The sequence below is a fragment of the Sturnus vulgaris genome, chromosome 29, assembly GCF_052056855.1.
Source record: "Sturnus vulgaris isolate bStuVul1 chromosome 29, bStuVul1.hap1, whole genome shotgun sequence".
Lineage (NCBI taxonomy): Eukaryota > Metazoa > Chordata > Aves > Passeriformes > Sturnidae > Sturnus > Sturnus vulgaris.
The window spans coordinates 1,180,002-1,194,528 of NC_142271.1; the positions used below are offsets into that span (position 1 = coordinate 1,180,002).

General features: G+C 46.3%; 1 protein-coding gene across 2 annotated transcripts in view; it reads right to left on the minus strand.

Moving 5' to 3' along the window:
• KDM5B (lysine demethylase 5B) overlaps positions 1 to 14,222 on the minus strand; it is a 55,202-nt gene extending 40,980 nt beyond the window's left edge. For both annotated transcript variants that reach the window (XM_014872854.2, XM_014872853.2), the window contains exons 1-3: positions 14,055 to 14,222; positions 1,480 to 1,557; positions 62 to 184 (exon numbers count right to left, since the gene is read on the minus strand). In XM_014872854.2, coding sequence (XP_014728340.1) covers positions 62 to 184; positions 1,480 to 1,557; positions 14,055 to 14,192 — 339 coding nt within the window. In that variant the 5' untranslated portion in view covers positions 14,193 to 14,222. The remainder of the gene's footprint in view (positions 1 to 61; positions 185 to 1,479; positions 1,558 to 14,054) is intronic.
• Positions 14,223 to 14,527: the final 305 nt, after the last annotated feature.

A 14,527-nucleotide genomic window follows, 5' to 3' on the forward strand; every position in this document is an offset into this window, starting at 1 on the left:
CATCCCAGGAATTGAGGTAACACAGCAGTTTTTCAGGACAGTTTTACCATAATGGTCTTACTCTGTTAAGCTGAAATAAATCCAAGATCTTCCTCTCCACATGTGGAATTTTCAGTGTGCATCCTTGAAGCTCCCAAAACTTTGCAATCTGGTCCAGAAAATTCAGCTTTACACGAGTTTGGGCCTGAAACCAACCAAACAAACAAGTGAAGTGCATGCTAAAAGCAGACGTAGGTTTTGTATAAGGTTTACAGCACTGCAGCCACAGCTGCTTGCCCAGCTTTGCCCTTTACAAGAGTAATTTTGCATTTTTCCCTCTCATCATTTGAAGAAAAATAAATTCCATGCAGATACCATTGATGGTATCTGTATCTTTCCTTGAGTCACTTTTTGTTACCTTTTACTGCACTGAGAAAAGTACTTTCAAGAGAACAGCCAAACAGTAAATTATTACTGCTAAAAGCTCCCTAAACACCTGCATTGTCAGGATTTATTGCATTTACTACATTAATTATTGCAATAGTTTATTACTCTTTGGTTTATTTGAAATAAACAATATTTTTTTTTTTCAAATAATAACTTTTAAAGCTTTTTCTGTTATCCCTTCTCATTCACAGGTGTATTTGTTTCACTTTTAAGGATACAAATGGGCCAGGGCAGGGAAAGCCTGGCTGGTTGCACAGCAATTACCACAGGAAGATCACTGCACTGCTGCTATGTAAGAGCAGTAACTTAAATTTTGACTTATTTTATTTTCTTATTTTGTCTTTATTTTCTTATCATTTCTTATCTTAAGGTAAGAAAATGGCCATGTCTGTACAGATTATCTTGTCTGCAAACTCCAAGGAGTTCTGAACAGCTTGTGCTCTCACAAATCCTTCTCTTAGCATTCCAAGCCATCATCTGAGCCCCTCCCCAGCACTTCACACGACTACATCAGAGCTTTAAAAACCAAGAATCGAGAGAATAATCAGGCACAGAGTCACCATCATCCCAAATGGTACCAGCACAGAGCCAACCAGGACTCCTCACACCCCCCTTCAGTGTCAATTCATTGAAGCAATGAATGAAAGTGCTTGTGAACAGCAAATTTCCAAACTCAATCCAGATTTTGCAATTGTTTCTTCCAAAAGGCTGGCTATTTTTAAAGCACTCCAAGTGTTTCATTTTCATCTCTTTTCCTTTCGAAAGATGCTGTATGAGTGCAAAACACAGACACAGATCTATGGCCCTGGAAGCTTAACTACTTAGCTGTGTGGAAAAGGCCTAAATTATGTTCCTTTAATGAGCATTAAGACTACTTTTATGCCTGGAATGTTTCTAACTAGGTTCTGAAACAGATGAATTTCCGTGTTAATTAAAAATTGCTGTTCGTGGTCCAGAGTGCTGTCAGCTCATGGCCAGCTCTGGCAAACATCACCTCCCAAAAACACACAGACACATTTGGGAGCAGAAGAACTGCTCAGCTTTCCAGTTTACCTCCAGTTCATTGAGCCTCTGGATCCTTGGTGTGAAGTGAAGCTTGTCGACATCGCATGCAAATGGAGGCTGCCAGTCCTGGAAAACAGAAGGGTTCCATCAAAAGATCAGGAAAAGGAAAGAAGTCTCTGCAACAGTCAAAAGCCAAGGGAGCCCAGAGCACGAAGAGGCCTCTGTGGCCTCCAGAGCCTCCTCAGCCCCACCAGAACAAGGAACTTGGCACAGAGGGGGCTCAGTGGCTGCACCCTGAGCTGTCAGGGAGCCAGGGCTGTGCTGATCCTCAAATCCCCTCACCAGGAACAAGTGCAGAGAGCAGGAAGGGTGAGACACACTGAGTGAGTGAGTGCCACTGTCTACTCCTTAGAACACTTCACTGTGCCTCAAAAACAGATAATGGAACCACAAAATCAATTATGTTTTGGAACTAAACACCTGTCCTGCATTGCAAGCCTCCACAGGACCATGGAATCATTAAGGCTGGAAAAGCCCTTTAAGATCATTGAGTCCAACTTTTTAACCCCCCACCACCACCACGTTCACCACTAACCCATGTCCCCAAGTGCCACATCCACACATCTTCAAACACTTCCAGGGACGGTGACTCCACCACTGCCCTGGGCAATCTGTGCCAATGCTTAACAATTTCCTTGGCTGCAAACATTCATGAAGAGCTGGAGTATGACCAATTTTAAAAAAGATTATTATTGCTTTGATAAAATACCTGCAAGTGAAGTGTTATTTATAAACACAACTATAAAGATGTTTTATCTTTTAGATCTCTGACATTTACTGCACACGCTTGGTTTGGCAATACACAACTTCACAAAACCAAATTAGATTTTATTTAAACTTGACAGGAATTTATTACATATAAAGTTATCTTATTACCACTAATTACAGAATGAAGATAATGAACAACAAGTGAGCTACTGACAGTGGAGTAAGACAGAGCTTTGCTTCAGGAAAAAGAAAATCTTTCTTTTAGCATCAGGTGGCTGAGGCAACTGAAGTAAGACCAGCATCACAAACACAGTATTTTTTTATTTTAGATTCACAGAGAATATGAAAACTGGAGTTAAAACCAACCATACATGGTTTTCAAAGCAATTGTCTTACAGATAAGGAACAAGATTCACCAAGAGTGTGGAGAAGCTGAAGAGCAAAGAGGGCCACCAATCCATCCATCCATTTTACCAAGCTTGCATTGACTAATCCAGACCTCAAAATCAGTAATAGAAGTTTTCTGATCCTGCAAGGCACTTGCAGCACATCACAACTTGGCAATGCCAGTTGAAATCAAAATTTGAATTGGAAATTAGACAATGGTAGGGAGTCAGGATGACAAATTATCCAGAGAATACTCAATCCTTGACCAGTGGGATGCATTTCTTGATTATTTTCCTGCTTTAAACCACAAGACTGCCTGGTGCCCAAAGACATGTTCTTGAGAAACTTGATAACACTAACCCTTCTTTTACTGCCTATTGTCTATGCCAGAAAACCAAATGCAATGAAACCATCAAGTCTGAGGAGGAGAACTGACATTCTTTCCTAATATCCCATTGCCTGATGAATCATTAAGGCCCTCAAGCTGCAAGATGAGAAACAACTGGGAACAGCTGGGCAGGATCTGAAGTATTGTACTTCAACAGGACAAATTTGACTCTCAAGCTGAACCAACTGGTTACATCACGAGTCACAACTCCAGAGCCTCTGTACCAAAGACAGGGAGATAGGAGACAGGCACTGAGACCAGGCAGGGACAAAGTGGTGATGACACACAGGACCCTTGAGACACTGGGGACTGAACTAAACTGCCCAAGGGAGAACTGCAGGAAGCTTTGCTTAGGCTGAGAGTAAATGAAACCTTAAGGGCTGTGCTGCCTCTGGCTTTGCTAAGCAGTAAGCCAAGGCTGTCCCCAGGTGGACTGTGCATTACCCCAGAGCAGATACTCTAATAAGGCTCTGCAGGGGCCAAGAACCAAGAATAAGATGAACATGGGCAAGAATTCAGCTCACGTAGGTAATGACACCACCTCTGAAACTGTCACCAGTCTAGGCTGTGCTTCAGGGCCACCACCTGCAGTTCCTGCACTGGCAACAACTCAGGGAAGTCAAAGAAGGGAGGGGACAGCACAGGAGACTCTTCTGGTCAGGCCACATGTCTGCTGGCATAGGCTGCTGCTCTGGGCAGAGCCCAGAGGAAAGCCTGCATGCCACTGGGCACAACAGGAGGAACAGGATCCCCAGCTGCTCCCACAGGCTCTGGCTCATGCTCAGACTAAAGAAATCCAGCTCCAAGGGTGCCTAGGGCAGACACAGCCAGTCCATGTCAGACAGTACAGAGCAGGCTAGTCCCCTCTACTTAGGGAAGCAAATGAGGAAATTTATGTGCATTATCTTAGAGAAACACCTCGTTCACAGCATGGCATGGCACCCAAAACATCCTGCTCCAGATTTGGCTGATTATCTCCATGATCTCTATGTGTCTATTTATTACTGACTGGTGCATGTTTGGGGACAGTCTTTCCTGTTTGGCCAAAGACACTGACTCTGGCAAAGCACCAGTCACCTACTGTGTTGGAAAAGTAACACGATTCCAGACAACACAACAGGCATTTCCTACACCTGCAGTTTTGAAGTTTACCAATGACTAAAAGACAATGCACACACCAAGATGTCCTGATGGCACGTCAGCTGTTTCTCAAAGATAAGCTTTGGAAACTCCATTTATTCAACAGCATTTTCAGAAAGTGACTTTTCAGCCTATCAGGCAGAAGCGTTCATCAGCCAGAATCAAACATTTAACAGCCTTAAAAGAGTTTCATTTTTAGCAAGGAGAAAGTCATTGCAAGAGCTTCTGCTGGGTGATGGCAAATTGGCTTAATGAGAGGCAACACTGGATTGACTCCAGCTTCTGAGCAGGTACCTTAGAATATGCAGAGTTGGAAGGGATCACCAAGTCCATCAGGATCATCACATCCAATTCCTGGCCCTGCACAGACACCCCAACAATCCCACCCAGTGTCTAGAAGCGTTGTCCAAACACTTCTTGAACTCAAGACAGGCTTGGAGCTGTGCCTATTCCCTGGAGAGCCTCTTCTGTGCCTCAGCACTCTCTGGGGAAAAACCTTTTCCTGATATCCAAGCTGAATATCCCCCAGCTCGGCTCCAGCCATCCCCATGAGTCCTGTCACTTGTCATGAGAGGGAACAGATCAGTACCTGTCCCTCTGCTGCCCCTCATGAGGACACTGAGGACCTCAGTGAGCTCTCCCCTCAGTCTCCTCTGGGCTGAACAAACCAAGTGACCTCAGCTGCCCCTCATGAGGCTTCCCCTCCAGACCCTTTACCATTCTCATGGCCCTCCTTAGGATGCTCTCCAATGGCTTCATGTCTTTTTTGTACTGTGGTGCTCAAAACTGCACCAAGGACTTGAGATGAGGCTGCAGTAGTGCAGGTAGAGCTGAGGGAAACAAATGCCATATATAATATATCACATTAGATAATTATAAAATCACTCCTGGCTTTACAAACACACTACAGCACATCCCACTGAACACAAACTGTGTCAGATGACACTTACAGACCCACAGCCATTCACCATCTGGAGAAATGACAGCAGGTATAGCAGAGTCCATCCTGACTGTCACAGAGTAACTTTAAAGTCACAAGTTTATTTTGGGGTATCCAAACTACTCAAAGTTGATATAACCAATAAGGATAATATTTATCTTTCTCTATTCCACAGTATGGCAAGTTCCTCAAGTCCTCAACAAGATACTTTCAACTCTTCTTTAATAAGTGTATTATTTATTCAACAAAAATCTTGGACACATTTTGAAGCACAAGTTACCAAGCCAAATGTGATGCTCACTTGCAGGCCCATGAAAAGACATTTCTGTGTGACAGAAATGCCTTTATGCACTTGGAAAGGCAGCAGCACCACGAGAGGGAGCTTTATTGTGCAGGATTCACTAGCCAAGATGCTGAGCCACATGAGCAGCTTTGCTGGGGAAGATACCAACCCCCACCCCCAGCTCTCCAGGCACTCTTCCCTAAAGCTCATGCCTGGGAATCAGTAAGACTTGCCCTCTCCATCCAGCTCCTCAAAGGAACTGGTTTGGACTTTCCTGTTTTAAAAATGAATTTTAAAAGCTTAAGAAGTTCAGTTTTAAGTGTCTTCCAACAGCCACGCTGAGCATTAAGTATACACAGAAAGCAAGAAGACATTAATTTCCTTAAAAAAAGCCCAGTTCTTACTCCACCAGGACTCTTCATCTGAAATGACTCCATCGTGTTCTGTTGTCCATCCCTGACTGTTATAAGCCTGCAAGGGACAAACAAAATCCTGTGCCCACCTTACCCTGCAATTATGATAAACCTGTCATCAAATCCAGGCAAAAATGAGACTGACTTCAAAATTCCAAACTCTTCTATAAACTTGAGGGACAAATCCAGCCATGCAGAAGGCACACTCTAAGGATCACATTAATATTTCCAGCAGTAATGCGAACTACAAATGGTCAGCAGAATTATTTCTGTTATTTCCATATTCCAGCTCCCAACGGAGCTGTTCCAGGGATGTCAGGCTTTAGAGCACTGCATTTCAGCTGACAAACCTGCACCTCACCCAGACTCACTAATTAAATTTTATCCACCCCCACCCCTATGAATTCAAGTAAACAAGAAATTACCACCGTCCCTGGTAAGCTGTTCTACAAGTTAGTTGGCTTCAGCTTTTCTTCTTCCCTTATCCTCATGTCCTTTATAACCAAATCCCTTGTCTGCTGGCTGCCAAAGCAGCTATTCCTGAATCCTTCCCGGAAGAAATGTTTCAAGACATTTTTCAATAAACAAATATCTTTTTTTTTCTCTTTACAGAACCAGCTTTCCAGTCCTGCAAATAAAAGGGTTTTTTTCCTTGGGCTTTTTTTCTGAAGTCTCTTATATTTTTTCAACATATTTTGAAAACTGCAAGCAGCATTTTACTTGCAGTCTCTCCTGTGTCTGACACACACAAAAAAGACAGCCCTTTCATTATTTTGCTAGACAGCAGTTCATAGTAAGATCCAAAGGAATATCTTAGCAATTCTTGCCAGAGAAACACATTCATTCAGTGAACTGCAGCAATTCCCCCCTTCCTGGGATGCCCACCCTGTGAGCCTGACCTACATTCTTTGTTCCCACATCTATGATCTTGCCTTGGCAAAGGTGTTCCATGACTGCTGCCTCTGAGAGGAAGGGAGCACACTCAGTGACTCAGGAGGTCCTTTTCAGTCTCCTGGTTTTATGACTACATTAAAAACACACTTGGAGCTCAGATGGCAGAATCCACAGAAAGCCATTATCAGCCAGCAGTGGGTCAGCCACAAAGCTCTTGTCTAACGGGAACTAATCCCTCTGTGACCCTGTTAAAGGCTAACATTAGCTGGGAACTCCAACCATCAGCTAACCCAGTTTGTGATGAACAGTCCTTCGTTGGTCATTTTGAATGGAGGAGTTTCTTCCATCAAACCCCCCGAATTCCTCCTTGCCAGTAAGGAGCCCTGGGTGCACTAACCCACCTTATGTGAACAACTCTCCAAAAAGAAGCCTGGTGGAGTATTTCTATTGGAGACAAAATTGGCTCTGTTCTGTATTGCAGACTAGCAAAGGAGAACAGACACAACTACAGATCCTTCCCATCTGAGAACCATAGCCAAGGATGAGTGTACAGTGGGAACCACCTCTCTAGATCCCAGCGCTTTTGTGCCAGCTCCACACCTGGAGAGAAATCAAGGCTCAGGTAAGCTGGAGATGATTCTCAAGCATCAGGGCCAGATGCTCCTTGGGATCCAAAGGCAGAGAGGAGAGAAACTACACACAGGGTTTGAACCTCTAAACACAACAGGCAGCCAGGCACACGCACAGGAGATGTCAGGCTCCTCCCCATGGAGGCAACCCCATCCGGGAACAGATACACCACCACTGCACCAGCAGCACTGCAGGTACAGCTGGGGGTGGACGGGGTGCTGGATCAGCAAATCCCAGATCCATGATTCACTTCAGAGCACTGACCAAGACCCTGAAAGAGAGCATCCATCGGGGCTGGGGCCAGACCCAGCTGTACACCACACCCCAAGAGCTGTGCAACCTCCCGTCAAGGCACAGACCTATCCACGGACACAGCTTTGCTCTGATCCCCAGTACGTTCCTGGAGTGTGTGTGACCAGCACAGACAGCACACTCTGCTCCTCAGGCTGTCCCATCACAGCCCTTGGAGCGAGTCCATCCCCTCTTCAGAGCTGTACCTGACAGCTCTCAAATCTCGACTTCACTCCCAGTGTAACTCAGATTAGGAAAAGGCCTGAATTTCACAGCCATCCAGAACAGCTATGGCCAACTCCACCAGCCTCAGCTGCCCAGGGATTCCCTGTGCTCCCACCATCTACTGGCTCTCCACAACATCCTCCCCTTCCAGCTGCTCAGATTCACCATCCCAGCTAAAGCACCTGCTCCCAAGGAAGACCCTGTACTCAGACACTCCTAAGGGTGGCAGGCTGGATGATCCCACAAGTTCTTCCTGACTTCTAAAAACACTCAACCTGGTCTTGTGGGCATGGACACAGCATTCCCCCCAGCCCATCTCAGACATAACCCAGTGATCTGGGATTGAGAGGAAGCATGTCCTAATGGATACATGGCATGGTTTGCTTCATCCACTGGCAGCTTTGGTTTCAATGCTGGGCAAGGGAGCCATGTTCACTTTTAAACTCCATTTCCAGCTATTAGCTACCTGACTATCTTAAGTTAAACAAAAAACTACAGAAATTCTATCTATGTTATTCTTGCCCCATATGGAAAGTTCTGGACTAAATTGTTTCATCTTAAATTTTCAATGAGCTGAAGAGTGTGTGTTGAAAATCCCTCACTGAAAGAAAATGAGGCAAGAAGAGGAAATTCTCATTGTCATTTAAGCCCATCACAATGTTTCAGTGTTTCTGAAGAGTAGAAACCACTCATGGTGACCATAGCAGCCCTGTGCATGGCCACAGCCATTAGTAAATAAATAATAAACTAAAAAGAACTAGTCTTTTGCATATTTTCTTGCTAATTAGAGATCAGTAAATAACCCACTCTGAATTTGTCTAATCCCACATCACCACTATGATGAGTATGACAGGTTCTTCATTTAAAGCCAACATTTCCTAATGACCTTTGGTAGCTGATCTATTTTTCTTCACATGAATTGACAGCAGGGGAACAAGAACCTCAGCACTAAATATCTCTTCCCCTCCCAACACCTCATTCATTCTTGATCCCAAAATCCCTGAAAGTGGCAGATCCACCACTTTCCATCCTTCACTTTCCCCTTGCAGCTGATCCTCTCTCATTCAGAAATGCTGTTTCCTGACTCACCTGAGCCTGGCCCCTGCTCAGCAGGACTCAGGCTCAGATCGCCAGGACTGACAGACGTGGCAGCACCTCTGGTTTCTCCCACTGAAGTTCACTTACGTGTTGTAATTGAGTTATTTCTGTGTTTTCTTTTTGATAAAATCAACTGACTGAGCTTCTGTGTATTATCAAATCTGAAGGATCATCACCATCAGCTTCCTGTTTCAGACAAAGTATTGCAATTCTCTGCATTATTTCCTGTTTTAGTGGTGGTTTGTTTTATGGCTCCAGGACCAGATTGCCAGAACCCTCAGTCAAGCTGCTCCAAAACCGAACTGTTGCTTTGTGTTTTCTTTTTCTCCATAAAAATTAAGTAACTCAAGCAACCAGCTGAATGAGAAGCTTAAACAGACCTTAAGAGGTTTAAACAACATTTAAATCAACGTTGATCCTCAAAATATGTCCCTGGAGGAGCAGGTCTAGCCCTCTCAAGCCCCGAGACTCTAGGTTTCACCACTCAGGCTCTGCTAAGGTTAAATATTTCAAAATTCATTATGTCATGTGCCAAACTTTTCTGATGCTTCTCTGTGCCCTCTCCAGTTGTCAAATCTTTTTAAAATCCTCCAATGAGTGTGGGATCTTGAACACAGAATTTTCTACTCTTGTGCTGCCAGAGGTAAAATTCCCCCATTTATCACTGAGAAACTCCAGAGCTGCATGCACTGGCTTAGCCAGAGCTCCCATTCCACCATTACACTGCTTTCCACAGGGACCTACAATCATTTTTCTACACTTCTTCCTCCTCTAAGACGCTCTATGCTCCTTTGTTCCAAAGGTAAACCTTCTCATTGAGTCCTACTTAAGTGATTTGATTACAGTTTCACAATATCATTGTTTATTGGGCAACTGTGATCCCTCTAAAGCAATGAGCCACCACAAGTCCATCCAAAATAACAGCTTTTGCTCTTCTAGACTTGTAATGAAAATTACACACCCTTGGCTTGAGGTTGTGAGACACCATTAGAAAGGGATCCTTCATTACAAACACTCATTAGTAGTTGAAATAATTTGTGATTTGGTGTATTAGTTTCACACAATAGTAATTTTCATAATCAGAATACTGAACACAATTAATTTCTAGATATCAGACAATGACAACACAACTGACTTGACCAAATACCTGGTCTCATGGAAAAAAATAAACTAATTTGACTACAGCAGTGTTCATACAATTGTATTCCATACTGTCATCTTCCAAGTTCCTATCCAGGACTATTCCAGACACTCCTCCACTCTGGAGCTAGAGGTGGTCAATTCTTGCACCCACAAAGAATTTAAACCATTCAGGAAATTATTTCTCCCCGTTCTCAAGTTCACCAGTATTCCAGGATTTACTGCAAACTGACAGTCAATAATTTCGATAACTCCAGTGCCAATTCCTTCAAAATTCCAGCTCTGCTAATACAGACTTTCTAATATTTAAGTGCTTGGTTTAATTCCTTTGGAAGCCTTAACAGTACTTTCCATATTCACGTTATTCAGAGCAACAAAATTTAGCCTGGATGTTCTCAATTTTCATGCTTGGCCTTGGGAAAGTCATGATGTTTCTAGTATATTGTACAATACTGTGTATTTTGAAATACACTTGTATGGTAAGTAAAGCTTAAATAATCATTATTTATTATTTCTTCACAGCAGCAAAGCAACGATGCAATGAAGTGAAGGAAGAGTCCATCTTCAAGAAAGGCTTGGAGCATTTGATACCATTCCTGCTCCACATGCTACCATTAACCTTTGAAGCTAAGCTTCACATTTGTTAGATTGTTTGCTTCCATTAGTTATTATTAACTATCTACTTTGAAGAACAACTCCATTCTCAAGCAATTCTTCATTTGACCCCCTAAATGCCCCCACTGATTTGCAGACCTATCACAAGCTGCTAGAATATAAGGCCACCACTTGACATGCCAAGCTTTGGAGTAAACTTAGTTTATTCCAAACTACCAGACACTGTTCAAATGAAGAAATCCTAATAAAAGATGGTTTTGGTTCATAGAAGAAAATTCTAACTACAAAATGGCACAGGATGGACTGCAAGCAAGTTGTACCCCACCTACTTTCCTGCATCCAGCTGCCCCTTCCCCCACAGATCCACAACAGATTCAAATTTAAATCTGTACTTTATGGAGCTCATTAACTACCAGGAAGAACCACCATCCGAGCACTTTGCTGCCAATGGGACTCTGTACTCATGCTGCACACTGCTGACAAAAAGTTACAGAGAACAGTGCCCGTGAGCTGGCTACTGCTGCACTCTCCACCAGTCAGTGCAGCATCTCAGAATCCCCAAATAAGAGCAAAACTCAGTCACTGGTGATGGCTGGAACAAACTGAACTGGAATGAAGGGGAAGAAAACTTCTTTTGAGTGCTCATCTGGAAATTGCCATGCAGAAATTGCACCTCCTATTATATTCCTGAACGTTCTTTCATTTTGTGATCATGCAGTGATCACCCAGAATCCTCTGTCTTCCTCCCAGATGTCTTCTGCACATCAGCTACCTCCACGCCCCCCACTGAACAGGTCACTGTCCTCCAAAGCTGCCACACAAGAAGCCACCGCAGGCGTGGTTTTCTCTGGGTCCACCTGGTTCCCAGCTAATGCCAGCAGAAAGGGACCATGGAAAGCCCTGCTGCCAGTCCTTCAGAGCCCAGGGAACTCTCCTGTGCATGCTCCGGTGCTGGAGCATCAAAGCCACTTCTGGAGCAAGGACTTGTCTGTGAACAAATGGGGAAGCCACAGCTGGGCACCACCAGTCTCACACAACATTATTCCATACTGCTGCTTACATACAGAAACACAAATTCATCTGCTGATAACTACACAGCAGAGTTTAAGCTAAAGTAATGCCAGCCCAACCATCAAATTTTCAATTCCTCTCTCGGCACAGATCCTGACAGCTCATGGTGCTGCCTACCTGCTTCCCGGCACGTAACCAGACTGCACACGCCGGGATCGAGTCCCTGGGATGCAGGAAGATTCCAAACCTCAGCCACCACCAAACAAGGCATCCAGCTGGAACACACACTGTTGTGCAAAGGGTAGGACAGTCTTTAGCTCACGCTATTACAGACCCCTCGATTACACCAAAAAGAACAATAACTGAATATTCACTGCGGCTTCTGATCGCAGGGGGAAGGCCAGGAACTACGTCAACTTAAAGGCTTTTCTGGTCGCTTTGGAAGAGCTCCCTCTATGCTCCAGGCCGCTGAACCAACCACGCACTTCACAAGTCATCCCAGGCATTATCCGGGGCAGATAAAGCCGTGGGAGCTCAGCTCTCCCAAAGCCAGGCTCCACAGAACTACCCGTACTCAGCTCTCAGCAGCTCCAACTGTTTTCACCCTGCTTCTAAATAGACTCAAAGAGCTGATCACATGGCCAGGCAGGCACAATACCTGGTGCAGTATCTGGAGCAATACCTGCCCCTTCAGGAAGAGGAGAGCGGCTGAAAATGCAGTTGCAATAAGTAATTCAGTCCTTTGGAGGGCTGTTGATTTATGATCTCCAACAGATAACATCCTACAAGTAGCTTTCTGATACAGTTTTGGCTTTTTACACAAGTAGCCAAGAAAGATGAGATTTTTTTTAGACGAGATGTTCCTAAAACAAATAAAAAGTCACTCCCCTCAAAAACAAAAACACCCAAACAAACTAACAAACAACTCTCCCAAGAAACCCGACCAAACAAAAAAAGCAGTTCTGGTCACAGTTGCTGAAACACTGTCGGGAAATTAAAACCCCAAAACGTCTAGTAAAAAACACTACACAACTTCAATGGTGACTCTGTAACAAAAACCATCTTACCCCCTTAACTCTGAGTATCTGGCTGCCCTGCATGAAAAGAAGCCCTGGCACATTCTCCCAGGACACAAATTCAAGAGCAGTCGTCACACAGCAACTGGGGATTCTTCCTCCAGAGAGCTGAAACATCTTCATTCCTTTCCAGCAAGATTCACATTATTCACTCTGCCACAAACATTTCTGCCACCTCAGACACTAGCTCAGCAACTTGCTACTATTTTAATTCAGAAGGTAAAGGATGGACACAACAGGAGTCCCAGCAACAACCAAAACACGAAAGTGAGGAGTGTGTGTGTTTCTGAACGTTATTTTTTGAAGTCAAAGTCTCCCTCGCAAAACTTCAGCCTACAGAACTGTTCTATCAGCTTCTCCTTTTGCTGGAGGAGATGTAAGCTCAGTGCCTGTTTAACATTCTATTCTAGTTGTTGCCGTCATATTAACTGCCTTACCCGGCTGCACCACCCCAAGACTCGCACCACTCTTCACTTAGGGGAAGAGCAATTCACTCAAAATAAAGATGATTCACACATAGTTTAATTAGATTTTTACTTCGAGAAGCCCCTCTTCTCACCAGTGTGAGTGTTCATACCTTTAAACAAACTAACAATTTTGACTACACAAAACTATGGTTCTAAGATCGTCACAGGATTTCTTAGTAAATTGAGTCGACCAACAAGGGGAAATCAGAATTCATACTCTAGTTTTGAGCTTACTACACCATCGGTCGAGATGATGATGATGAAGATGAAGGCTTACTACTTCTTCCCACTGTGGATTGCATTCTAAAATGGTGGCCATGTCTGTCTAGGCTTCAGTTCGCAGAGCCACCAACCAAACTCAACGGCTGCAGAGTTTGGTCTTGTCCAACTTGAGAAACAGTTCCCTGTGCTAAAAGTGCGCCGAGGCCGGGGAGGCCGCGGCGGGGCCGGGGGGACCCGCTCCCTGCCGCCCCCGGCCCCACACCGCCACAATGCCAACATGGAGGGCAGCACCCCGGCACCTCCTCCGGGGCTCGGCGGGGCCGCTGCGGGCGCGAGGCCCCGGCCAACCCCGGGACCCAGGCAGAGAACGGGCCCGGCCGGGGTAGCTGTCCCCCCGCCCCCGCTCCCTCCACGGCCGCTCCGGCGACTCCCCCAGTGGGAGCTCCGACACTTGGGAGCCACTTCGCGGAGGGAGCGGTTGGTCCCTGCGGTCCCCTCAGCCCCGGCCCGAGAAACTTCCGAGGGCCGGCGGGGCGGCCTCGCCTGCCCGGGGTCACCTGGGCGGCCGCGGGCCGGGGGGGCCGGGCCGGGCCCCACACAAAGGCCGCTCCCGGCGGCGCCATGCGGGCACTCACCGGCGGCGGCCGCACCTTGCAGATGCCGGTCTGCTCGGCGATGGGCCGGATCTTGTGGATGAAGGCGAAGGGGTCGGCGAACTCCTCCCAGCTAGGCTCGAAGACAGGGCACTCGGGCGGGGGCAGGAACTCGGCCATGGCCCGGCCGGGGCGGCCGCTCCGCTCCGCTCTCCGAACAATCTCCGGAGCCGCCGCGCTCCGTGCACGTCCGCGGGGGGGCCGGGGCTGGGAAAAGAGTCCGCCCGGCCCGGGCAGGGGAGGGGGCGCGGCTGCCCCGCCCCGCCCGCGCCTTTGTGAGGGGGCGCCGGGGCCGGACCGGGGAGGGCCCGTTGGGGGCGGGGGGAAGAGGCAGCGGCGGCTCCTCTGGAGCGCGGCCTGGCCCGCGCGGCGCCGATCCCACGCCCGCTACCCGGGCCCCGGCGGAGAGCGGGGCCCCGAGAGCGCCGCTCACCGCGGCCTCTGGGGGTCCCTCC